This window comes from Siphateles boraxobius, unplaced genomic scaffold, assembly GCF_051911475.1.
Source record: "Siphateles boraxobius isolate OS27281-9 unplaced genomic scaffold, OSU_SipBor_1 9, whole genome shotgun sequence".
Lineage (NCBI taxonomy): Eukaryota > Metazoa > Chordata > Actinopteri > Cypriniformes > Leuciscidae > Siphateles > Siphateles boraxobius.
In genome coordinates this window covers 8,501,506-8,529,420 of record NW_027509219.1, presented here as the reverse complement: position 1 = coordinate 8,529,420, position 27,915 = coordinate 8,501,506, and the positions used below count along the sequence as shown (strand labels likewise).

Sequence of the window (27,915 nt, the reverse complement as noted above, 5' to 3'; positions counted from 1 at the left end):
TTGTATCTTCGTTGTCTTCATCGTCCTTTGGGAACCAAGCCAGAATAATTATTACAGAATAACTGAATATGGGCATTTCACGCACCCATCTAACTCCAACTAATCGTCTACTGACCTGATTCCAGGATGGCCGTCAGATTGAAGTGTACGTGCAAGATTTCCTGGAGATTTCAAACCAGGTCAACTGGACAGATGACGTCCTAGTGAAAGTGTTCGGGCTTGGACTGGATCCTCTTAACCAACCAGTTTCAGCCGTAAAACCAGAGTCATTTCGCTCAATTCCTGGATCGTGTGATATGATTGAGTGGCTCAACCTTCACCGTGGGTGAGGCTGATGACATTGCCACTCAACCACCATCACCAACCATTTTCATCGCCACACCACCTCACTACCCTCCCAGAGTCTCGTCCCGTCGAGATCATTCTTCCAGAGTCTCCTGTTCCGGTCCTCGTCCAGATGAAAAAGACTTAACTGACTTCGACACCGATGTACCCTGTCTTCCTCCAGATCTACCGAGCCTGAGTTCCTTCACGTCATGTCTACTGAGGCATAGCTATGCCCAAGAAAATATTTTTTGTGACGACTGTATTTTTGATCAAATAAATGCAGCCTTGATGAACTTAAAAGAATTCTTTCAAAAACATTTAAAAAAAATCTTTCAGACCCCAAACTTTTGAGCGGTAATATATAAGCATAATCATCTGTCGGACAAGGGAGGATTGTAATCAGTCTAAACGGGTTGGAGTAAAGTGTAACTCCGCAGTTTGTGTTGAAAAAGCACATTATAAGCAAACATTTGAGATTAAACCGTAAAGACCGCTATTAGTTCACTGTGTTTTGTGGGTCATTTACATAAGATATATACTGAGCCGGCATTTAGTAAAAATAAGTAGTCGTGCAAGCACTAAGATTGGTAGACATTGTGGATGTGACGTCCTGGGAGTTGAGCACAAACATGTTTATATTGTGATTCTCTGATGTTCTGTGTTATTGTTTTCTTTTGCTTATCCAGATTCGTGATGTGGATGCCTTAAAGACGACCATATTCAGAGGGACACGGCTCTTCCTGTGGAGCTCCTCGGGAAGCAGGGCTGAAGTGGAGTTCCACGGGGAGTATCAGCAAATCAAGGGAATGTTCAGGGCCGAGTATTCGTACATTGACCCTTCTGAAGAAGAACCAGTGTAGTTTGTAAGAGTGTTTCTAGTTCATAAAGAGCCTTGGAACATTTAACAACCATAATTTAGCCAGTTTAGTACACCAGAATCTGAACAGGAGGATTTATTAACGTTTTATCAAAGATATAATCTGTAGTATTCGGTCTTGTTTTGTCATATCATTTAAAAACAAAAATAATACAATTTACTGTTTATATATAAGTGCCTCTGTATATTTATTGTAGTGAACATGAGTTAATCTGCTAACAATAATGTGTGCCAAATCTACACTAATCTAACAGCATAAAATGCATTTTCTGATATTTTGATTTAGAACAGGCTGTGGCTATGAGAGTTTTGGTAAAGAATAACTTAGCAACTAAGTTGTACTTAGCAATTATAAAACTAGCATGAACCTCCTTAAAGCCAAAAGGTATATTTAGTTTTTTCATGCCTACACTTAGCATATGTGTACAGACACATTTCAGAGCTTCCCAAACTTTTTTTTTATCAGCAGAACCCCTTAGACCTAAAATTTACTTGAAATACCCACTGAGATTTGAAGTAAACATCTCAATAATTTAACAAAATATTTTTTCAAGTTTTTTCACCATCACATGACATGCAAACATAAAATATCTGTATCTAATCTATATATAACCTTTTTTTTGTAAGTGTTTTGATTGTAATATGATGAAATTGATTTCATGTACACATATACTAGTGTACCCCAAAAAAACTGAAGTATACTTTAGGCTTTACATGATATGGACTGGACAACATCAACAGCCTTCCCAAACATACAGTTTTTACAATTGAAACTAAAACCAGAATGAACACGTCTCTATCCCTGTTTGAGTTTGTAGCAGTCTCTTAATCCATAATCACTACCCTGAATAGTGAAGTGTGTAATTTCTGTGCCATTAGCATCATTAAAATATACTGCAAAAATAATGACTGTTTTGAAACAGGTTTCCCGATTTCCATTAGCCATTGAGTCAATGTTGTTTTGTTCAAACAAACAGATACAAGTTTTAAAAGCACCACATAGTTACAATGCTTACATATTGAATGGAATCAACCTAATAATGGTTTTCTTAGTTACTTATAGTTTTTGCATAATGAAAAAAAAAAACTTCACACACTCATATGGAATATCAATATGAGCCAATAATACATGCCAGTTTAATGACACTGAAAGTGGGAAAAGCCTCCAGTCTGAAAAGGTTTCAGGGCTTCTGTGAGAGTTTCTTTTGCCATTAAAGAAGTGTCGTCACTCACTAGGCCTTAGACACCTGCTCCAGAAGAGTCTTCATGTCCAGAAGAGCATTCTCTAGAAACTTGGACAGTTTAGTAGCATTGGTTTCTTCACAGCTATTGAAGGCCGTCACTGCAAAGTTGATATGGTCATCCATGGGGTTGTAGCAGACACCGTAACCATCAGGAACCATGGGTCCAAAACACATAACACAGTCTGTCTTTGATCCAACCTGAAAATAATACAACCACAGCTTACATGAAAATGCTACATTACAGAATAAGATAGATTTACAAAACATACAAGCTCTTAAAGGGACAGTACACCCAAACAACATAAGGGATGCTGTTTTTTTATGTCAAAAATGTAGGTCAGTGGAATGAAAAAAAAGCTCAAGGTCTAGAGACACATTTTTTTAAAAGCTGAACTTTTAAAAGGGTCATATGATGCGATTTCTTGTTTTCCTTATTCTTTAGTGTTATGTAGCTGTTTGTGCATGCATAAGATCTGCAGAGTTACAAAGCTTAAAGTGTCAAACCTAAAGAGATATTCTTTATAAAAGTTAAGGCTCAGCCACACCTTCCTAAAACCTTTCAACGTCCGTTTGTGGGGACAGAGTTTCATAACAGTGCCCAAATGTATGCACATAAAGAAGGCGTAACTTTTATTCTCGCTGTATTATTGTTGCGCCGGTGCCGCCATGTTGTGGAGACACTGTGTTATTCATTGCGAAAGCCAAACTACTTTCTTTGGCCTTCCAAAAGAGGACACAATTAGAAAACAGTGTTTAAGCTTTATTTACAATACTGTTCCAGAACAGTACAACTAAAATATTCAACTGTGTGCTGCGCATTTTTCGGCGGACTGTTTCCAGAGAGTTCAAGGCCGGCTGTGCACAAAGGCTGATTCAAAAAAGTGGAGCAAATCCATCTTTCCATGTACATTCTGGTGCTTCTGACTCACAGACACAGCCGTTAAGTATGTTTTCATATTTTAAGAATTTGCTACTGACTCGAGTTGGAGTCTGAGGGGTTTTCTGGGTCCTGGAGGTGTTTTGACATGCTCTGACATTTGTGCTTTTTTCAGTTATTTATAAACATGTTAATGGCAAAGGTGTAAATTCACTCTATATAGCACAATCGGGGCTACCGTAATATGTGAGCAACATGTATGTACATGTTTGTATTTTTGAGAGAATATTGTTTATGAGTGGTTATTGAAAAAACTAAAACTTAAAGTGTCTGAAATAAGACCACAAAACACATACTAAATATGTGTCTACAAGACTTTTGACTAATGAGTGTTGTTGCCTAGAGTTTTTTGCTTCAAAATGATCTGAAAATCATCCTGCCTAATCATTTACACAAAACAATACATTGATTTAAATTTTATAAAACACCTTTTGTTTGGAAAGGCAATATGCGTGTAGGCGTGTTCACACCTGAGAAGACAAAGGCCGGATAATGTGCCACATACATAATGAGCTGCATATTAATTAGCCTTTCACACAGGAGTGTCACAGGGTCCCAAAGAACGCAAGGACAAAAGAAATTATCTATATATACATATTTTACAATTAGAAATTGTAACCAATTACAAATAGGTTACAATTACAACAACAATTACAATTTTAACAATATTTCAAGTGTATTCTTTCTTTGTAAAAAGTATACATTTTATCATACGTATTAAAAAAGTTAAGGATTCATTAGTTTGAATATTGGAACAAACACTATAATAACATCTTAGTTGATAATCCAATATACCTACTTTATTTTTGACAAAACATCATACTATAGTATATTTAACAAGCAGAAATTGGTGAACAAAAGCTTAACTATTTAATGTGACAGTAGTCTTTCTTTACAGTCAAAACGTTATAATCTATCCAAAACTAATCACAAAATCTTGTCTAAACATTCATATTTAGTCTGTAACATATTGTGTATGATATATTAGCATATACATGTTAATTTGCAGTTTGTTGCTTATACAGACATTTTATTTCAACATATTTCAGTCTATTTTTACTCATCTTAGTAGGCTATAGCAATATAGTTTGGATGTGTTCATGTAAATTTAATAACATGTTTACTAATGTAGGTGCGAGAGTGAATGAACGGCACAGACACGCGCTGTATAACTGTAGTAAACCAAGCGCGCGCGCCTGTGCCGTTCATTCATCATTTAGCCTACACACAGACACGCAATTCATATTTAAACAGTCTTTTTGCGGTTTATAGAAATTATTCAATATCGCGATTAGAACAAAGCACTTAAGAATAAATGACTTACTACATCAGCTGGATCCGTTGCTCCTCGAAATGAAACTGCCAGCACTTCTGATACATTTTCCAGGGTTATTAGATAGTAGGCTATTATTCCTCACAGGGTAGGGATACACAGCGGTAGTAAAAAACGTACTAAACATGATGTGTTTTATAATCCAGCTGGTGGGCGTTGGCATGTTTGCATGGCTTGCCTTAGATCATTTGCGTTTGAATACCGCGCGCTCTCCATGGGCGTGGCACATTAACGCGTAATGAGGTATAATGAGCTGGAAAGAAAAAATACTGACATCTCTCTCTTTTCATACAGATTACATAAACTGAGAATATTTGTTTTTCATATAAATTACTTCATTTAAAAGAAGAGAATTTCAGCTTCATATAGAGAAATCTCTCGTATCTCTGTGACAAGTATTGACGGAGTTACAGTTCATTAGACACTTAACAGGAAGTAATGATGTACAGCACTTATATGTAAGATCAAAATCAACAGAGTAATTTGAGTCTCTTTTGCACTGATAAGGAAAAAAGTGAGCTGGTATCGCCGGCGATACCACCGACCCCAGAGGGTTAAGCAGTATAGAGTAACGCTTGTTTGTCGTTTCTACGATCACAAATGCAGACATAGTTTTATGTTTACATAGTGTTCTCACAACCGTAGCGCGGCACGTAAAAAGACAGTAGAAGTCATTATAATCAGTAATCATGTCCCCCATGAAATTAAACCTTACCAATCTTGTAAGATCTGGTTCAGTCGCGCTGGCAAAGTTGATCGATCAGCTTGGTCATCTGCATTTTCCGGTTCTATTATCAACTGTCATTATTGCTTTGGGAGCTGATGTTCCAAATATGGTAAAGGGGCATGAGAATTTCCGTCACACACTTAAAGTTTTTGGGCCAATCACTATGCACTGGAACGCTGGCCAATCAGAGCACACCACGCTTTTCAGAACAGAGCTTTTTTTTCAGCTTTGTAAAGCGTTTCAGAAAGGCGGGGCATAGAGGATCAACAATAATGTACAGTATGTGTAGAATAATGACTTTTTTAACCTAAAACCACGTAAACACATTGCATTAAACCAAATACAAAAAATAATAGACCCCTTTAACTTGAGTGTCGCGTTTTTAGAATGCCATGTACGCAAGCGTAATGGTTAAAGACGTCCGTCTAGCATGTATTAACATTGAAAAACAATGGAAAAGTAGCACAGTGGAATGGAAAAACGCGTTCTGTGTAAGATATTTTGAATAATGTTCTTTTGTTTTGAAACAACATTGGTTTCCATTGAGTTTTATTGTACTTTATTTGTATTGTAATAAAAACACTGAAACAATTTTCCAAATGTTACGCAAATGAAAGAAAGTCATACAGGTGAGTAAATGACAGAATTTCTATTTTAGGTGAACTGTCCCTCGAGATCGATTAAGTAAATTATATATAATTTCAGATATAGTTTCATAACACCACAAATGAAGTGTTATGAAGAGCAGGTACCTCCAAGGACTTGTTAATTAGGTCTGTCACATCTAACTTTTTTGTCTGTGGGTTATAGAGCAGGGGTCTCCAACACGTCGCTCGCGAGCTACCAGTAGCTCGTGGCCTGCTTGGAGGTAGCTCGTCTTTTGCGCGCTCAAGTTCGTTATTTCAAATGTAGGAAGCTCATAATTGAAGCGACGCACTAATTTCTTTCCAGGCGCAGCAAGATGAAAAAATCCATTAAAACTTTGTCATTGTGGAGAGCTCGGTGCTTGGTTGCATAGCAACGACAGACGCCAAGGGAAAATCGGACCGAATTTTACTATTAATGATAAAAGATAAGCAAATGTGCAAAATAAATGTCACTTAATTTATCTTTTTTGACTCATTCTTTTTATAAAAATGATTTAAAGGCTAAAATATGCGAGGTTTCTTTTTATAAATCTTTGTATGTTAGTAGATAACATGTCACAACACATTCCTTTATTTTTAATGTTGTTATTTTAATGTTTATGTAAACAAAAAGTGCATACTAATGCTAATTATATTTGTTATTTGCTGGTTTTAGACATAAAACTTGTTGAATTGATTTTATTGTGTAGTATTAGTAGGCCTACTCTTTGAACAGGATTCTGTGATCATTTTGTTCACTATAATTATGAAATGAAATTTTCATGCCATTTCATCTCTAGTTAAGATACACTATAAAATCAACTATAATTATGTGTTTTTACAGTATAATATGAAAAGTACAATTTTCTATAAAAAAATAATCTCTGATTCTGTTCTTTTCTCTGACATTTAAGGGTGACAAATATAGGCCTATAAAAACTCTTTTAGTTCTAAAACAGTTTAGATAGTTGTTAATATGAGAGTTATGAGACATTATTTAAGAGATTTAAGCATTGTATTACATGAGTAGCTCTCGGCCACTATCTTTTAAAAAAAGTAGCTCTCAAATGAAATAAGGTTGGAGACCCCTGGTATCTTGTTTCTCATCAGTGGTGTCACTTCATTCACGACTCCTCTACCATGGCTTCATGGTATAGTAAAGTGTCCACTGGATGCCCACTTAAGAATCTCGCGAGAAGTAGTAAGTCATCCGTGTATTTTTGCCTACTACATAGTTGGGAAGTAAGCATATTTGTATTCAGCCACTGCGTTATTGTCTTCCTTTTTCCATGTCATGACGGGTGTCAACTTAGCGTTAAGGTGAAATACCTCCCAACCTAGGAGTGTCAACCAAATTACTGCCATCTAGCTATTGCCGCTAAATTATTTACAATAATTGAATTTTTGTGTAGTATTGCCTTATATCAGTATTTTATTTTTGAAATATCACAGTTATCATCATCACCAGTATATTGCAACACCCCTAGTTCCAATACAGTTGTAAACACAGTTCCAAAACAATCCTTTCTTTGACTAGAGCTGAAAGATATTTCTTCATAGCACAGAAGTGTCCTCAGGGAAGCATTACTGCAACCCTGTTAGATGTATGTATCTGTTAAGTGTAAACTATATCAAAGGGCACCAACATGGCAGAATGATTTGCGAAGTATTACATGACAGAGAAACACTGTTACTCAGAGTCTCAGAGGGGCTTTAAATGGGACATTAGGTCTTTCAGCTCTTTGAAGCAAAAAAAAGTAGATATTTTACAAAAACATGACCACCCTTATTATCAATGCCTATTTAGTATTTAGCAAGAAAATAGGATAGATAGACCAGAAGAAGGTACTATGTATTCCTTCGTATCTAAATTTGGGAATTGTAAGTTAAGTCAAGTCAAGTCAAGTCAAGTCACTTCTATTTATATAGTGCTTTTTACAATACTGATTGTTTCAAAGCTGCTTTACAGTGATAACAGGAAAATAATACAACAAAGTTTGTTTCGGCTGTACAGCAGATCTAGAAGAAAATAACAGAGTGTACTAAGCAGTGTACTGAGCATTCAGCATTGTGTTGATACGGGCTTAGGGTTAATAATAACCCTTCTGAAGGATCCCAATGTTACGAGCGCCTAAAGATTATTTGTAGCAATCTCACTTCATCCTTATCTTTTTCATGTTAATCAGACATTTTGTCCTAATCAGCCACGACAGCGATACGCGACGAGTGACGGTGTCACGTTTTGGTTTTGTTCATGTTCTTGTTCCATGTTCCATGTTCCCAGCCACCTAGGTCACTGTGCCGCCTCACCTCTGGTCAGCACACCTGCCTGCCTCAGAACGCGATTTCAGCCGCTGAGACTTGGCAACAGGGATGCTACCAATGTGCCCTCTTATTCCTGACAAATTATATATATATAAATATATAATAACTATTTTGTAAATTAATATAGTTTTAACCATGATTAAATCAGCTTGCAACTTTGCATTTGCATTCGTGACAGGCGATTAACTACATAACGGCACTAGCAGCTTGTAATTTATTGTAAAAAAATGATCTTCGCACTAGTGAACGCACCAGAGAGAAATGCACATTTCATATGGATTACATAAACAGAGAGCAGTCTGTTTTCTTTCGTTTTGAAATGTTCTTTTTAGAAGTAGACATTTTAGATATATTTCTCAGGTCTGTAAGGCACGTAGGCTACCTTATGCTGAGTTTTGGTTAATTTATGAGACAAGCTCCAGTTCACGCGCTGGCGCCTCCGTGTCGTGATTATATATCTGCTGCTATATTTACTTCTTATTTATTAAATCCAGGCAATTGGTTGATGAAACATTGATTAAAATTAAGATACAATTAATATAAAACGAAATTCTCTTTAAAGAAAGGCTTTGTGCTTTCTGTTTGAGGCCTCTGTGAATGTTTTAAAGCAGTCTTTTAGTGCCGCTTTCAGAGCGCTCAAGTCCGTAACGGATTCCCCAATTTTAAAGAATTTATCCTCAACTAGTTTTGTGGTGTATGTCTACATATTGTATAATGTTAACTTCACATAATAGTAATTTAATGGCGAGGCTTATTCTGACGTAAAACGCTGTATAATTGTATATATTTTTAACCATAAGGTTGGATTATTTATATGCTGAGCTGCCTGTTCATGAAGCTAAAAGTGCACGTAATAAAATAATATACAATTGATGCAAACCAACAGGAATTCTTGCCTTTTCTGCTCTATGTTTGTTTTATGTGGGTAGGGCCCCATATTAGTTATTGAAACGGGCCCCCAGATGCTTAAGGCCACCACTGCCCATACAAAAATTTAATATATGGCCATATATGTACTCATATTTTAAATAGCATGACATATATCTATACATATATTTGACTTATCTGAGAACACAATATATGCCTGCAACATACATGAACATTTATGTGTCCAAACATGTGAAGAAAATATTTGAGTTCATCCATATATGATACCATATATCTGCATATATTACAGTATAGTATTGGTTTCTCGCATACATGGACAACATTACGTATAAATGTGACATGCATATTTGTTTCCCACATATTTAATAAATGTATGTAAACATAAATGCATTTGATACTGATACATTGAAATAAGTACATATATGCATATATGCGTCTTACATATATTTAACATTTATGTGCATATACGGGAAAATATATGGCACTTACATGAAAACGGCCATTTTTGCTATATTTTGAAATATATGTTTCATATATGTCTATGTGTTTTATATATATGGATTTTGCATATATTCTCATATAGGCAGCAGACATACATGGACACTGACATTATATATGTAATTTACTTATATTGACATATATTACATTTCTGTATGGGTGGCAATAGTCAGTACCTTTCGTCCCGCTATCAACTGCCCTGGCAATGTCTGGTTAGGACATGCTGTTACCCGTTTGAGAGACACATTCAGGGTTGTTTTGTGAACCTGACACAATGTAAAGCAGGACAGCTATGCAAACCCACAAGACATAAGAAATCATTGCTCATTTCACATGCAAAGAGATTGCCTAATAATAACAGAGGTTGTTTACATAAAGAAGTCTAAGGGCCCTATTTTAACGATCTAAGCGCATGGTCTAAAGCGCAGGGCGCAGTTGCACTTAGGGCGTGTCTGAATCCACTTTTGCTAGTTTAACGACGGGAAAAATGGTCTTAAAGGGTTGATCCTATTCTCTTAATGAGTAATGGGTGTGTTTTGAGCGCAGCGTGAATTAAACCAACCGGAGTCTCATATCCCATTCCCTTTAAAAGCCCTGACTATCATTGTAAGTGGATTTACAGTATGGTTCTTATGATGTTTTTCTGTCATTTTTGACCTTGACATCTGATTTTCATTTTATTTAAAGAAATTAATCAAAAAGTCTAAGAAAGTCCAATATGAGATGGCATAAGAGTGAATAAATTCCAGTCTAATTCCCATAATTAGCAAAACTAGAGCCACAAACCTGACTCGTGAAGAGATTAAAATGTGAAGATACAGCGAATGATGTGTCCATGAAGATCTCAGGTAAAGAAGTCAGATCCTCAATGGCCACCATCTTTAAACCCAGGATGTGCCTCTCTATAGCCTGCCCATGGATGGCCTGATTACAAAGGAAACGAAAACTGAGTTTAGGAGGAGGCAAAAAGAGAGGCAAAATTGTAACAGCATCAATATTTTTTTTTATTAATTTAGATCATATTTATTGAGAAATCTTGATAACATGACAAACATTTTTAAAGATCATATGAAGCTCACCATGTGTGTGTGCTCTCTGTGGACTTTGATTGCCTTTTCAAGCAGTGCTGCTTTCTCCCCATTCTGCAAATGTGAAAATGAAACAATAATAACATGGAAAATTAACTTAATCGAGAGTGACGAACGAGAATGATACTAAAATGTAAACTCGTACGTTTTTTGATGGATCATCCATGGCTTGTGTGAACTGGAGCGATTCTGTGGTGGTGGATCGAATGGCTTCTGTTCTACCCAGTTTAAACATGCGTAAAGAGGCGCTCTCGTAAGTCGGACAGCACATCTGATACATCCTAACACAGGAACGAGATCAATCATCAGTGGACTGGCGGTTATGGGTACATAAAAAAATGATTTCCATGAACACCTAGCATTAATTGTCAGTTAGCACTTTTTCCACAGTTTCACAGACAATGCTCAAGTCTAGTCCCAAACTAAAGTACATTTTTGAGCTGTTTTAACTGAAAGCAACCTGCATTGACATATCTTAAAATATTTCAGAGCCATTGTTTTGTCTCAAGATGCTCACCAGTAATGTTTTTTTCTAAGTCATGTTTTTAAAAGCGACTTAAAAGCCCTAATTGAACTAAGGCCTAATCCTGGCTTAAGCTAAGCCCTGTGTGAGAAACCAGGCCTTTGAGTACTAAAGACACAAGAAGACCCTTCACAAGAAGGCCACACTTTATCCACATGCAATTAATTATTGTGTGAAAGCATGCAAATGTTGGGAGGAAGCCAGTTTCCAATCACATGAAAACTGCATGTCGTATCCCCTTTGGTCAATTTCTGCAACTCTCCACTTCCCGAATGCATTGCATGTTTTAAAGGTAAAGTATGTCATTTATATGCCACTAGTGGCACTAAACAGAATTGCAAAAATGTTGTTTCCACACCCCCTTTGGCTATCGAGATGCCTTTACAGTTAGTCCTACCCTACATTCACGCCACTGTTTGAGCCACAAGCTGCGTTCATCTTTGTCAAATGGACGAGGGATGTTTATTTGGACAGACCCTCGATTTTCGCAGAGGGAGCGAGATTTCTCATATGTACACTTTCGGCAGCTCCGTAGACCACAAAGCAACATGATCATAACATCACAACAGCATGCTTTGCACTTAATTTATCCAAAAGCGATCAAGGGCTTTAGGGCGTTCCATTTAAACCCATTGCAAGGGTTCCACCAGTAGTGGGCACTCGTGCATTGAAGCAATGACGTACATCTGAGTGAACGAGATGGAGGGAAGTTAGCGGGCAAAAGACATTAAAAAGGACCTAAACTTAAACGCAACCCTAAAAATGACTGACTTATTGAAGAAAGGATTTGAACATAAAAAAATTACATACTTGACCTTTAAAAATGCAGACAAGCAGAAATGTGGCATAAATGGCATGCATGCAACCTAGGAAATGAAGTGAGAGAAGCCATTGGGATGTAAAAACAAAATACTATCTGAAGGACTACAGGTTTTCAGGGATTTTTGGAGACCGTTGGTCAGAGACGAAATATTCAGCACTTGCATGTCAAACTTACCTGTAGTATGCCAACTGCAGAGCCATTTGGATGAATGCGTCAGGACTCAATTTATGAGACCTCGGGAATTTTCTTCCATAGTGTGAGAAGTTTAGCACTCGAACGTCCAGTTCATGCACCATTCTATACATAGGATATAAGAGGATGAAGGAAGTACATGATTTAATATTCATTTATTACAGGTACTGATTCAAAGCCCATTATATCAGTTTAAAATATCCTCACATGTTCATGTTCTGTTTGGCTTTCTCAATGTCCTTCTTGATTTCTGGTGTGATGTTGAATCGAAGCTTTAGTGGCATAGGTAGTGGAATCATGGGAGTTCGCACCATTTCATTTCTCCTCCTGTTACATACATGTTGGATAACACATCATCTATAAACTTTTTGAACACCAATACAAACAACTCAACATGATCAAACCTATTCGGTGCCTTGTGTTTAGGGATGCACAATACTATATTGGTTAGAGGCCAATATTAGAGAATTATTTATTTATTGGTACTGGCCAATATTTGATTGTGCATGCTCATTTCCTTATTTATAGATAACCACTCCCATCATATCATGCTAAATTAAAGATAATTGGCATCTTTAATAACAATATTAAATACAAAATTTAGCAAATCTCAAATGAACATCAATTTTAATACTGTTATAATGTTGTGATTCAGAGCATAGTCAAATTTTAATATTAGTCATTTATCTGTGAAAATAATTACCAGGGCAATAATTATCAGTATCAGTGCATATCTGTTGGTTAATACATTTACATACCGTTTAAACGGTTGAGGTCAATAATGTTACAAAAGATTTCTATTTTAAAGAAATACTGTTCTTTTAAATTTAAGTATTAAAAAAAAATTACATTGACAGTAATAAAACAAATTCTCAAGCAGCAAATCAGCATATTAGAAGAATGATTTCTGAAGTATCGTGTGACATTGAAGACTAAAGTAATGATGAAATTCAGCTTTGCCATCACAGAAATGAATTACATTTGAAAACAGTTATATTAAATTGTAATAATATTTTGCAATATTTCTATTATTTTTGATCAAATAAAGGCAGCCTTGGTGAGCAGAAGAGACTTATTTCACACACAAAAAAAAGAAAAATCGCACTAACCCCAAAGTTTTGAACAGTAGTGTATATTTCTTGTCGAAAAATTCCTTTTCAAAATCTAATGGTGAATTATATGATGTCATATCCTTACATATAATCAACAACATGGTCCACCAGGAAAACAATGGGAGGTCCCTCAGCTGCAGCATGTTCATAGGTGAGTCCACACGATCCGTCCTCCCCAATTATGAACTGTGGGAAACAGAAGAGAGTGCAGGTAAAGAAGAATATCTCAATACATCCGGATTCATATCTACTCTTTGAGCTTTGTGGACAGATATAAAGGCATTATAGTAACCTGCAGCGTTTTGTCGAACCAGCGGTTTCCACTGTTCCAGCGACTGCCTCCGCCATGGAGCATTTGAGCAGCCACCTTGTTATGGTACATCTCATCTGACACGCGTGGCTTTGGAGCATCAAGACACACTGTGAAGATGCTCTTCTGGATTGCCCGCACTGAATCCTTATTTGTCTTGTCTTGAACAGTGTAAATATGAGTGGAACAGTGTAAATATGATTGGCACACAGGTATGCACAGGAAAAATAATGCCCACTACTGAATAATGAATGCGAGCGCTAAAGTGGAAAGAAAAATGAAGCAGGGTCCACTGGCTATTCAGACAGGAACATTCCTGTTTGGAATTTGAGTTGTGTAAATTATGTAAATTTGAGGGAAAAAAATACTTAAACATTTATTTGGAATAAATAGTATGTTAAGATTATTTATACATGTATTAATAAATAGGATTATTTGGCATTATAAATAATTACAGGTGAAACTCGAAAAATTAGAATATAGTGCAAAAAATTACATATTGATGATTATGGCTTACAGCTAATTAAAACCCCAAATTCAAAATCTCAGAAAATTAGAATATTACATGAAATCAATAAAAAGGATTTTAAATACAGAAATGTCGGCCCTCTGAAAAGTATAATCATGCATATGTATATAGTTATATATACCAAATATATTAGTTTCACCTTTTAATCAGAATTATCAAAATACACAAACGTTTGCATGATATTCAAATTTTTCGAGTTTCACTTGTATATGAATATACAGTATACCTGTATTTTTTTGGATAACTAAAGTCTTTGTATAAAAAAAAATCAGCAAGAAATATAAGTATTTTGCCTAGTCTGTTCCCATTGAGATACACTCACCTAAATGATTATTAGGAACACCATACTAATACTGTGTTTGCCCCCCTTTCGCCTTCAGAACTGCCTTATTTCTACGTGGCATTGATTCAACAAGGTGCTTAAAGCGTTCTTTAGAAATGTTGGCCTATATTGATACGATAGCATATTGCAGTTGATGGAGATTTGTGGGATGCACATCCAGGGCACGAAGCTCCCGTTCCACCACATCCCAAAGATTTATTGGGTTAAGATCTGGTGACTGTGGGGGGCATTTTAGTACAGTGAACTCATTGTCATGTTCAAGAAACCAATTTGAAATGATTCGAGCTTTGTGACATGGTGCATTATCCTGCTGGAAGTAGCCATCAGACGATGGGTAAATGGTGGCCATAAAGGGATGGACATGGTCAGAAACAATGCTCAGGTAGGCCGTGGCATTTAAACGATGGCCAATTGGCACTAAGGGGCCTAAAGTGTGCCAAGAAAACATCCCCCACACCATTACACCAGCACCACCAGCCTGCACAGTGGTAACAAGGCATGATGGATCCATGTTCTCATTCTGTTTACGCCAAATTCTGACTCTACCATCTGAATGTCTCAACAGAAATCGAGACTCATCAGACCAGGCAACATTTTTCCAGTCTTCAACTGTCCAATTTTGGTGAGCTCTTGCGAATTGTAGCCTCTTTTTCCTATTTGTAGTGAAGATGAGTGGTACCCGGTGGGGTCTTCTGCTGTTGTAGCCCATCCGCCTCAAGGTTGTGCGTGTTGTGGCTTCACAAATGCTTTGCTGCATACCTCGGTTGTAACGAGTGGTTATTTCAGTCAAAGTTGCTCTTCTATCAGCTTGCATCAGTCGGCCCATTCTCCTCTGACCTCTAGCATCAACAAGGCATTTTCGCCCACAGGACTGCTGCATATTGGATGTTTTTCCCTTTTCACACCATTCTTTGTAAACCCTAGAAATGGTTGTGCGTGAAAATCCCAGTAACTGAGCAGATTGTGAAATACTCAGACCAGTCCGTCTGGCACCAACAACCATGCCACGCTCAAAATTGCTTAAATCACCTTTCTTTCCCATTCTGACATTCAATTTGGACTTCAGGAGATTGTCTTGACCAGGACCACACCCCTAAATGCATTGAAGCAATTGCCATGTGATTGGTTGATTAGATAATTGCATTAATGAGAAATTGAACAGGTGTTCCTAGTAATCCTTTAGGTGAGTGTACAAAGGCTCTATCAAATGTTACTTTCCATTCAACTCACCCTTGATCAGATTGTTGTAGGCCTTGCCCCAGGTGTTACGGTGGTTGGAAGTCAGGATGCCAACCGGCTCTTTATTGGTCTGAAGGGAAGTGTTCCAGATCTTTTCCAGCTGAACATAGATCTGATCTACAGTTAGTGGTGAACCATCACTGTTGTACACATCCAGAACAAAGAACTGAGGAATACAGAGAAACAGACAGAGAAATGGAAAGAAAACATTTATCTTTATTCATTTTGTCTCACTGGATATCACCTAAAAACAAAATCGACTTTAATATCACTGGCAAATACCAAAGCTTCAAACCCAAAGCTCAAATTTGTAGAAACCATTTCAAAAACGATTAATATGTCAAAAATAAAAACTCATTAAAAAAAATACTGAACACTACTATTAAAATATTTGGGGTCAGTAAGATTTATGCCCTTTTACAAGGTCTTAATTGATTTTTTTTTTGGGGGGAGGGGGGGGGGGTCTAAAAAACACCATTTTTTACATTGTTACTGTACCTCTCTTCCCAGTCTGTCAGCAAGTGCATTGATACTGTATCATTACTCACAAACTAATAATTTGGTGTCAGTTCCTTTAAAAAATATTAATATTAAAATTATATAAATACAAAACATGGGTTTCTGCAAGACTCTCATATGTTTTCAGTGTTTTTCTAATGTTTACGTCAAAACACCCCAGGCATATTTTGCTGGCCCGTGTCACATGTCTTTGATATAAGGGATAGTCTGTGTTTCTGTGTTTGTATGTATGGGTAGGTTTTGCACATGTTTACTTCTGTTACCGGTGTTAGTTTCCTTGGTTGGAAACAGTTTTCCAGTATGGAAACAAATCTGGTCATTGGTCTGATAGCTGTGACAGAAGAACTGACCTTTAGGGATCCAGCAGCAGATAAATAGCTGAGTATCCTCCTCCTCTTTGCAGGGTAACCAGTTCCTAGAGAGGCACACACAGCCATTTTTTGGACCTTTACCACCTTGTTCACTATGATGACGACTGCCTGTGTGTGATTTTCTGATCCAGCTTGAACGCTGAGACAAGAGTGCGCTTGACTGGAGACGGATCTCTAGGGACCTAGTATGTGGAATGGGTACTCCTCCACCACTTTACCATTCCCTTCACCATCTGCGAGAGTGAGGAGGAAAAGAGTGTGCCAGTCGCAGCCACTAACCCTGGTGACAGATGCGCCTGAGCCCACCACAGACATGGAGCCAGAGCCCACAACAATACCACTCCCAGTGAGGAAAGAAACTGAGCCAAGGATCGTCCAAGGATCAGGTGAGTGAGCCGGCTACAACGTCAGTACCTGATGGAATTTTGATGGAGTTCGAGGGGATGAGGTGAGGAAGTGCCCCCTCTTATGTGGGAGAGTGAGTATATCCTGCCCATTTTGTCAACCTGCACTGAACCAGTTTCGTCACCTAATATCGAGTCTGTGTTACCACCCTGCCTCCCACTCCCACCTCCTCTGCTTGTTTCAAGTCAGCCAAAAGAAAAATGTTTGCCTGTTCCGAGTCGGCCAAGAGGGTCGTTCCTATATGTCTGCCCTGTATCTATCCAGAGAACTGTTTGCAAAAAAACCCTGCATGCACTGCCCACTCCTTTAGTCCTACCTGCACAGTCTTATCTCAGTCCTTCAGTTCCTCCCATCCTGGCTCCGTTTCCCCGCTTCGATTTGCCTTGGGCTTTGTGTTCAGCAGCCAAGTCCTGGAGTGTCAACTTGTGAATCACTCCACCGCAGTCTAACCAGCCCTTCGGCTCTGTTGGGTTCCTCCTTCCCTCCAGCTCTGCCTTGATCCTTGGTCACTCTGCCTTTGCCTCAATCCTCAGTCCTGGCTCATCCTTAGTTGCTTATCACTGTGGTTCCACCCTGCCCTCCAGGACCTTTAGTGTTTCCCGGTTCCTCCAGTCCTCAGGCTCCACCCTGGTCCGTCGGCTCCCTGGTTCCTGCTGCTAAGCCTTTTCCATGACTCCTCCCTCCCTTGACTTCACCGTGGGCCTGCATCCTGGCCCTCCAGCTAGGGGTTCCCCCCTGTCTCTCTCCCTCTTTGTCTCCGCCTTGGCCCCTGTCCCATGTACTCTGGGACTGCATCCCTCCACCTAAGCCGTCTCCCGCCTGCCTCTGTTGGACTTTTTTGTATAGATAATGAGGAGTAAGGTCATACCTCCTTGATCGGGGGGGATACTGTAAGGGATAATCTGTTTGTGTTCTTTGTATCATGGGTGGGATTTGCATGGGTCTTGTTCAGTTTCCTGTGTTAGTTTCCTTGGTTACTCATTGTCTGATAATAATTTACACAAGTTGTCCACTTGATTGGTTTGTTCGGTGTATTTAAACCCTGTGTTTCCTTCAGTCAGTCTTGTTCAGTTCTCATCGCATTATGTTGAGTTGTTCTGTTCTGGTTTCATGTTCCCTGAGTTCGATGTTAAATAAACACGATACTGCTTGCGTTTAGATCTTTATTCTGCAACCAGCTGTGACATATGAGAGCGAGCGTGCAGTGAAAAAATAGGGCTTGTTTAAGAAGATTAAGAATACTTTAAGAAAGTGCACGTTTTATGTTGGTAGTATTTTTGTTTATTTTATTCATTCATGTTGAAATGCATTATTTTATTATTGTTTAATCACAATCACATTATTTTTACACATACTGTATTTACAGTGATGTGAATAAGTTAGGACACCCATGCTAAAGTTGCCTAAAAAGAGGAATAAAAATTCATCTTTTTGAAATTGATCTTAATGCCTTAATTAAAAAAATGAGGAAAAATCCAACCTTTAAGGACACCAATTTTCTATGTGAATGTATAATGTATCATAAATAAATAAATGTTCTTCCTTAAAATACAGGGTGCATAAGTCAGGACACCCCTATGTTAAATTCCCATAGAGTCAGGCAGATTTTTATTTTTAAAGGCCAGTTATTTCATGGATCCAGGATAGTATGCATCCTGATAAAGTTCCCTTGGCCTTTGGAATTGAAATAGCCCCACATTACCACACCCTTCACCATACCAAGAGATTGGCATGGTTTTATTTCAGTTAGCCTAATAGCTGGTTTGATTTGCATTGAAATATGATCTTATGGAAAGTACCCCATGCCAATCTCTAGGTATGGTGAAGGGAATGTGATGATGTGGGTCTATTTTAATTCCAAAGGCCAAGGGAACTTTATCAGGATGCATATTATCCTGGATCCATGAAATAACTGGCCTTTAAAAATAAAAATCTGTAAATAAAAAGTGTTTGGAATGGTGCTGGATTCTGATGGAAATTCTACAGGGTATGTGCAATGCTCAAAATGCAAGGTGCTGATGAAATATGACAGCAAAAAAACAGGGTCGTCCAGAATATTTTTATTTGAGGCATATTTAGTAGCCTATATAGCCTATTTGTATTTTTAAAGTTTGTTTTAGTTGTTTGTATTGTTTGTAGGGTATTGTTAAAAGTGAACATTAAAGGTTGATTTGAATTCCCGTCTGCTGGTCATGATAATAGCCTATGTGTATATGAAAAAAAGGGGAAAAAAATAAAATAAAATAAAAATAAATAAAAATAAAAAAGCGTCGGGCCGCGGTGCCGGGTTCGGGCAGATAATTCATGTTGATGTGTCAAGTAACATCGGCGCCGGGTCGGGTCGGGTTGTAATCTTCAGGCCCGTTTAGAACTCTACCCTTTACATTCACCGTGTTAGATCCAGGGTGGAAAAAACAGTGTCTCTTGGAAATGGCGACAACACACTACTAACGCAACTCAACCAGGCCTTACCCCCTTTATTTTACATATGCCTTGGGCAGGAATTATTTAAATGAGGAATATTGTGGCATATACAGGTCCTTCTCAAAGTTAATTATTTTCCATAATGTAATGATAAAAATTAAACTTTCATATATTTTAGATTCATTGCACACCAACTGAAATATTTCAGGTCTTCTATTGTTTTAATACTGATGATTTTGGCATACAGCTCCTGAAAACCCAAAATTCCTATCTCAAAAAATTAGCATATCATGAAAAGGGTCTCTAAACGAGCTATTAACCTAATCATCTGAATCAACTAATTAACTCTAAACATCTGCATAAGATTCCTGAGGCTTTTAAAAACTCCCAGCCTGTTTCATTACTCAAAACCGCAATCATGGGTAAGACTGCCGACCTGGCTGCTGTCCAGAAGGCCATCATTGACACCCTCAAGCAAGAGGTTAAGACACAGAAAGAAATTTCTGAAGCTAGCAGCTAGCTATCAGGAGATTTTGGAGCACTTCATGCTTCCATCTGCTGAAAAGCTTTATGGAGATGAAGATTTCATTTTTCAGCACGACCTGGCACCTGCCCACAGTGCCAAAACCACTGGTAAATGGTTTACTGACCATGGTATTACTGTGTTCAATTGGCCTGCCAACTCTCCTGACCTGAACCCCATAGAGAATCTGTGGGATATTGTGAAGAGAAAGTTGAGAGACGCAAGACCCAACACTCTGGATGAGCTTAAGGCCGCTATCGAAGCATCCTTGGCCTCCATAACACCTCAGCAGTGCCACAGGCTGATTGCCTCCGTGCCACGCCGCATTGAAGCAGTCATTTCTGCAAAAGGATTCCAGACCAAGTATTGAGTGCATAACTGAACATAATTATTTGAAGGTTGACTTTTTTTTTTGTATTAAAAACACTTCTTTTATTGGTCGGATGAAATATGCTAATTTTTTGAGATAGGAATTTTGGGTTTTCATGAGCTGTATGCCAAAATCATCAGTATTAAAACATTAAAAGACCTGAAATATTTCAGTTGGTGTGCAATGAATCTAAAATATATGAAAGTTTAATTTGTATCATTACATTATGGAAAATAATGAACTTTATCACAATATGCTAATTTTTTGAGAAGGACCTGTACGTTTCCAGAAGAAATCTCAAGACTACAATCAAGGTGTTTCAGAGAGTTCAGAAACCATGCTTACTGATATCAATAATAACTCCCTTTGGAGTTAACTTTTTGCTTTGTAACTTTGCAGACCTTTTTTATGATCAAACAGAAACATGACAAATTAAAAAAAGTTGAAAATGTAAAAAAGCAAAACAGGTCCTCTTTAATGTTTTTTGAAAGAAGCCTGAAAGTGTGGCAAAGCACCTGAAAGTTGTGGACCACTGTGATGTGTGTAGGAGGGTTCTTTCCAATTGCGTGATTCACCACAGTGTCCCTCTTGGGTCCTGGGATGCGACATGAAGACAGCACCTGGTAATACTGGTCCATGCACAAAGGCTTGCCACCCAGATATTCCACAGGCAATGTTTCACTATGACACAGTAAAGAATGTTGATTAAAACAAACTAACACATTTGGACATATTCCAATTGCTTCAGAAAATAATAAAATAACTCACCTATCAATCATACTTTTGAAATCCAAAACACCAGCAATGAGTTTAGCAGCAAATCTATAAAAGAGAATGCTGGAATTGCTTAATCTGAACAGCAGAAAGCATATTATGACACTTTTGGAAAAACATGCACACAGGTCAAAAAGATTGATTTCTCAAAGAGACATTTTATATAACAAACAATTTACATTTTCATTGAAGACTGTCAGCTTAAAAAAAAAGAGCAGACTATAGATAAAGAGCAGACTATAGATATCATGTAGCAGAGGACAACACAGTTACGTAAACATACAAACACCTCATGTAATGTTTATTTCTCATGATGGTTTCATATAACCTGACTCTACACACTAAACATAATTTCAAGGTATCTGCCTTTATATGAAATGTCACTATAGGTGTTGATTGCAAAGATATAAGGGCAAATCTAAAAGTGGAACACGGCCGAATCTAAAGTGCACATCCCTTTGAAAAAACAGTCCAATGCCAGGAGTAGCACATATGCCAAAAATAGCCAAGCAAAGCTAGAACTCTGTGTAAAGGTCGATGTGAAACTTAAAACCCCAAAACTAAAGTCCTCTCCAAAACCAACCCAATTCTCTGCTATCGTTCTCTGCTTTTCAAGAATATATCCACATACATGCTCTTGGCTGATGAGGGTTTGAACCTGGAACTATCATGAACTATCATCATTGTGCTCTTGAGCAATAATAACATGCTGATCAAGTCGGACGGTCCTTGTGAAGGTTGCTACTGTATTAGTTAATTTGGATTAAAATTTCAACTAATTAATAATAAATATACACTGCAGTTTAAAAGTTTGGGGTTGGTAGAATTTAGAATGTCTTTGAAGACGAATATGTAGTCTCTCACGCTCACCAAGGCTGCTTTTATTAGACAAAAATACAGTAAAAAGAATAATATTGGGAAATATTATTAAAATTAAAATTAACTGTTTTCTATTTGAATATATTTGAGATTTCCAGTCAGAGTACTCATGATCCTTCAGTAATCATTCTAGTATGCTAATTTAGTGCTCAAGATTTTCTTTTTATTATTATTATTATCAATGTTAAAAAATGTTGTGCTGCATAATATTTTTGTGTAAGCGGTGATGTAAAATTCTTAACTATCACTTTTGATCAGTCAATCCTGTCTGAATAAAAGTATTATTATCATTAGTTTTTTAAATCTTACTGACCCCAAACTTTTGAGTAGTAGAGTATATAAAATGTGTAATAAATCGTTATACATTTCAAATACACTTTTAGTTTTCAATAATTAAATTTGCTCAGTTGTGTGACATAAAAGTAACCATCGTCACCCACCTCATTTGTCCCTGGCGGTCTTGGAAGTGCATTTTGGGTAAAACGACCCCTGGGCTTGTGTACATCGCCACAGGCATTCGAGAGTCCAGGTAGGCTGACTGCATCCACCAGTCAGAGAGCTGGATCATACAGAGGGAATAAATGAAATATTTAGTATATATATTATGGTTACACTTTATTTGGATAGTCACTTTAGACATTCTACTAACTATAAGTAACTTTTCAACTACATGTCAACTAACTGTCATTAGAGTATTAGACTGTAGTAAACTGTCAGTAGACTGTTAGGTTATGGTTAGGTGTTAGGGTTCGGGTTAGGAGAACAAGTTGACTTGTAGTTGCTAAGTTACTTATAGTCAGTAGAATATCTGTTGGTGGACCAACAAAATAAAGTGTTAGCAGATATTAAGCAGAAAGTCTACTAATACTCTAATGACAGTTAATTGACATGTAGCTGCAAGGTTACTTATAGTTAGTAGAATGTCTAAAGTGGACTATCGAAATAAAGTGTTACCTATTTGATTGTACTCTTTTGGATCCTGTTTTACCAAGTTTTCATGTCACAGACATGTCAACAAACATAACAGGCAGAGAGCTGCCTCCACATTTTCTGATTGCCTAATTGTCTCATTTTTTCTTTTGCTGTTTACAGATAATACAGATTTTTAGTAGTGTGTGATTTCTCAACAGACTTGTTTCAATAATATCTATCAGAAGTAAGAATATTTAAATGTAAATGTAGTAAATGATTAAAAAACTATGTGATTATACAGTTAGAATGATTTACGGCACACCAGCGCACCCAGTTTTCGGTTTTGCGTGCCCGGCGCTCAAGGCTCTTCTGCAATCTCTCTCCTACGCCACCGGGCTGGAGGAACTCCTTCATGAGCTGCTGCGTGTGCGCCATCTCCTCTTCGCAGATCAACGGCTCGAGCGATGCCATATACCGCGCGCATGTCTGCTTCAGCGGCGGAACGGGCAGCTTCGGCAGACTCTCCTGATGGACCAGCGACCGGTCAGAAATTTTAACAACTGGCACTGGAGTCGGTAGTCGGCATGGCTTCACCAGGGCCGTCCTTGCCTAAAAATACAGATGATTATGAAAATTTAATTGTATTAATAAGACATGCAACATAATACCTGGACTCTGTAGAAGTAAAAATGTATACACTTTTTCTATTTTTACAAAAAATAAATAAACGTAGAGCTTAATAACATTATATTTTTAACATTATAACATAATATTTTCTAACAAAAATAGTTAGGCACCTGGCTTATCTATTAATTTAATAACCTATATTTTTAAAGACAATTAAACAAACAGACAGTAATAAAATAAGAACAAACAATCAAATTAAAAGCAAAAGCACAAATAAATACAATACAATACAAACAAGTGAAATAAACAGTACTCTTCAGGCAGGTCTAATAGTTTTCAGGTAGCGAAATTTAATAAAGTAGGCTAATCAAATAAATAACAATGCATAGTATTTATATTCTTTTTAAAGTTCAAGAGTGTTTTTTTTCTTTGTCCTTTGTTGTTTGGTTAACAATATATGTTTTATGTATATGTATAAACATGTATATGTATGTTTATGTATATGTATAAACGAGTAGCAGATTTAGGATGCTGTCACTTTAAGACTGAATTCACGCACGGTCATGCGTTTTGTGTTTGTGTTCACTTTAGACATATAACCGAATACGTTTACTAGGATACTCACCAAGACACGCATTTTTTTAATATAATTTTGAGTGAATTTGTCCACTGAAGCGCAGGAAGGCATGAAAGAGAGCTCAACTTTCCGTGCTGTCTGAGAGACGCGGCTTTCAGGTCATGCGCTACGAATGTTAAACTTCCCACAGCGCACGAGTAACAAATTCCTTTTTGTGTGTTCCGGTGCTTGAATATACATCGGAAAGGCTGAAACTTTCGTGATGATGAAGCACTGAACCATCAACTGTACAGAGCGTCATTCACGTTTGTTCATGTTCATGGCACAACATTGCATTGTTAGAATTTAAAAAAAAATTACTGGCCAAATAGCGACTGACCCTGTTTCATGCACTAGCCAACGCCAATTTTTACTCTCATTTGCTGCTTAGCGAGTCAGTGTTCATTTTAGGCCTTGGAGGTCCCTCTTGGCCAGAACTCGACTTGCGTACAGCCGTTGCCGGAAGCCAGTGATTATAGTTTATAAAGTTACAAATATGTATATATTTCTTACAAAAACGCATGGCTTTGCTTCAAAAGGCATTTATTAACCCCCTTGAGTCGTATGGATTACTTTTATGATGCATGGATGCGCTTTTTTTGGGCTTCAATTTTTTTTACCATTCAATCCCATTATAAAGTTAGGAAGAGCTTTTTTTTAATGACCTATCGTTTCGCTAGATAAGACCCTATTCCTCAGCTGCGATCATGCACAGCCTGTGTTGAAGCACTTTTTAACTACAATTGTTCGGATTGAGCTGATCTGCAACGCGCCGGGAACTACGTCATCACGTTGAAAGGTCACGCTTGATGTCGCCAGCAGAAGTACCGCCCCACTGTATACAAAGCGACAGTGCGAAGGAGTATAGTTCAAATTGTATTGTATGTTGAATGACATATTTATGTCTTTGTGTCATATTATTGTTTAAAATTGTCCTTACGTGTGCGTATCCTGGGTGTTTAAAACTTTTAAAACCTAAACGTTTTTTTTTTTTCTCGAGCATGACCTTTCAACTTGATGCCGTAGTTCCCGGCGCGTTGCAGATATAGTTAAAAGTATATATATATATATATATATATATATATATATAATTATTTTTTTAAATGACCAATCGTTTCACTAGATAAGACCCTCTTTCTCAGCTGCGATCGTGCACAGCCCGTTGAAGCACTTCAAAGACCTTTGAAACTGCATTGATTTGGACTTCAAAACGCTGGTTGCCATTGAAGTCCATTATTCGAAGAAAAATCCAGAAATGTTTTGATATGATACTTGAATGTTGATATGATACTTTTCATATATCGAAAAGTATCATATCATTTTCTATATTCAAAATGTTACATTTAAACACTAATTTCATAACATTGTGCAACTGTAATTGCAGTACACATATAAATAATAATAGTGTAATATTAAATAATAGTATTTTCTGTCAGTAATGCACATTGATTTTGCTAATTTAATTCCTCAGCTTTTTAAAAAAAAAAAATTATAGCTATGCGGTATATAAAAAACATTTGTAACGATAACCTCTATATCTAAGTCCTTTATTTTATAGGACAACAATGGACATATTTATTTATTTAATTAAATAAATATAATTTAAAGATGTTCTACAGTCTGTAGTGTAATTGTTATAGTAGGCTAATTATGACTAAGAGAGGGGTGCCCTTTATTTTTCGCTTGAGAACCTGCCCAAATGTCTGTGCACGGCCCTTAAAATAGTAATACACTAGTTATTCTTTTAAAATTCAGCAGGATAGGCGTCATATGTGCCCAAACGAGTTATTGTAAAATTAAGTCCTTCAATTTCAATATCTTATACATTCAATGTGTGTACTTTATATATAAAATCCCCCTATAAGGTAAAGTAAAAAATAATAATAATCCTTTGAAAATGTATTAATTGGCAAATTCTCTTGTGGTATTGAAATCTGTGCACGACGACCTTTCAGCACACTGTTTACATGTAGCCGCCCTAAATAACCTTGTTTGAACAGACTATTTCATTATATTGATCGGCGATGTCCCGTTGTCAAAGTGCATGCGGTGGCATCCGTTTTTCTTGACAACAATTCTTTTGTTGCTGATTTGTCCTCTAATTATGTGGGTCATCACAACATGTCATAATTCATTGATTCGTCATGTTTTTAGATAGGCTACTCGTAACAACAAAATGACGCACAACAAATGCATACAATGTTTCAGACCAAGACAAGACAACATAAGCGATGGATAAAAACAAACGCGCAGCACATCAAAACTGCATAGCTATTGGTGCATAACAGTTGGCGGGCGTAACATTGACATTAACTGTGTCGATGCGTTTGTTGGCTAATGTATTGTAGCCTACACTACGATTAACCAGCACTTACCGCAGTTCTGGTCAGAACGCACAGCATGATTTCACGGAATTGATTTTGGAGAATTCAACTGACAGCTGAAGAACAGGATCTCCCCGATATTATGCGCTACAAGGGCGACCAAAACTTTCTTGACACACACGGGTCGCACACCCTCGCCCTCGCTCGGATAAGATTGACCACTGCAGCTACCAGTTTATTTTGCCCATCAATAACGAATGACTTGCACTGAGCTGGTGAGGCACCAAATAAAGAAAAAAATGTAATTATATGCGGTATATAAAAAACATTTGTAACGATAACGTCTATATCGAAGTCCTTTATTTTATCAGTTAAAATGTAGGGTGATATTTAAAACCATAGCCTATGGGTAAAACAAATAAACATTGCCATCTGTCGGCCTATTTGTGCGTTCACAACGTCATCGCTAAGCGACTGTCAATGCAGACAGGAATCTTTCAAATTGTTAATTGATAATTTAATGTACCTATTTTTATTGACCAGGCACATTTTTAAGCTGTTTGCACTTATTTGTGGTGCTTTGTTTTTAAATAGGCCTATATGAAACGTTCATTGTAGAGATATGATTATGATTTTGCGAACCGATTCAGCCTGACTGAAAAGATCTGAATGCGAATCGGCATCGGCAATGGCTATTTATTTATCCAATTGAAAGAGTGTCAGACTCAAGTCCTCGCATATACTTTTAGTGAACAAATATGTCCAGTAGGCTAAAACAAAACAACTCTAGCCTACTTCAAGGGCCTCCTCATATATAAAACTTTACGTAGATTAGATTTCATCCTGAGTTTTCATATTTATAAAACGCATACGCCAGAACCTGCGCAAAATAACCATATAGAGTTTACAACGCCTATAGTTTCTAATACATATCTTAACCTACATGTGAGTCATAGGCATTCTAATCCACGTGAAAAATATATATTTTTAACTTCTGAATAATCACTTTATGTAATTTGAGTGATTAACTCCGATAATGAGAGTGGAATATTGTAGGCTATATCAATATGAAACAGTTTAAAATCATTAATTTGTCATTGCTCTCTCCAAGATGCGCAGGGTCTAGTCGGGTCTATTGCGGTCGGTTCGCATATATTTACAATCATTTTATTTTTTATCAATCCCTATATTTGAGTGGAAAATTGCGTACGCAGATTTCAATGCCTTTTT

General features: G+C 37.2%; 3 protein-coding genes across 3 annotated transcripts in view; 2 read left to right on the top strand and 1 right to left on the bottom strand.

Moving 5' to 3' along the window:
* The window catches only part of adamts13 (ADAM metallopeptidase with thrombospondin type 1 motif, 13), a 51,915-nt gene extending 50,537 nt beyond the window's left edge, over nt 1-1,378 (top strand). The window contains 1 exon segment of the mRNA XM_077223478.1: nt 1,014-1,378. Within this exon segment, the coding sequence (XP_077079593.1) occupies nt 1,014-1,187 (174 nt within the window). The 3' untranslated portion in view covers nt 1,188-1,378.
* Nucleotides 1-27,915, top strand: part of timm17b (translocase of inner mitochondrial membrane 17 homolog B (yeast)) — a 214,713-nt gene that overhangs the window by 170,913 nt on the left and 15,885 nt on the right. The gene's annotated exons all lie outside the window — the stretch shown is intronic.
* Nucleotides 1,266-27,896, bottom strand: LOC143732424 (carnitine O-acetyltransferase). Its single transcript, XM_077223487.1, has 14 exons — nt 26,737-27,896; nt 23,449-23,727; nt 22,647-22,765; nt 21,322-21,375; nt 21,069-21,234; nt 15,933-16,107; nt 13,813-13,991; nt 13,606-13,706; nt 12,616-12,735; nt 12,391-12,513; nt 11,016-11,151; nt 10,862-10,924; nt 10,569-10,706; nt 1,266-2,646 (listed from the first exon to the last, which is right to left on the bottom strand). Exons 1-14 carry the CDS (start codon nt 26,761-26,763, stop codon nt 2,437-2,439), a joined length of 1,890 nt encoding a protein of 629 aa, XP_077079602.1. The 5' UTR covers nt 26,764-27,896; the 3' UTR covers nt 1,266-2,436.

What these genes read in the sequence shown, in the direction of transcription:
- LOC143732424 (XM_077223487.1), bottom strand. Translation starts at nt 26,763, where the DNA reads ATGCTGTGCGTTCTGACCAGAACTGCG. An exon ending in GGTTCGACAAAACGCTGCAG is followed by an intron (nt 13,707 to 13,812) that starts GTTACTATAATG and finishes TGTTTCCCACAG; the next exon opens with TTCATAATTGGGGAGGACGG. An exon ending in TTAATCTCTTCACGAGTCAG is followed by an intron (nt 2,647 to 10,568) that starts GTTTGTGGCTCT and finishes TATTATTTTCAG; the next exon opens with GTTGGATCAAAGACAGACTG.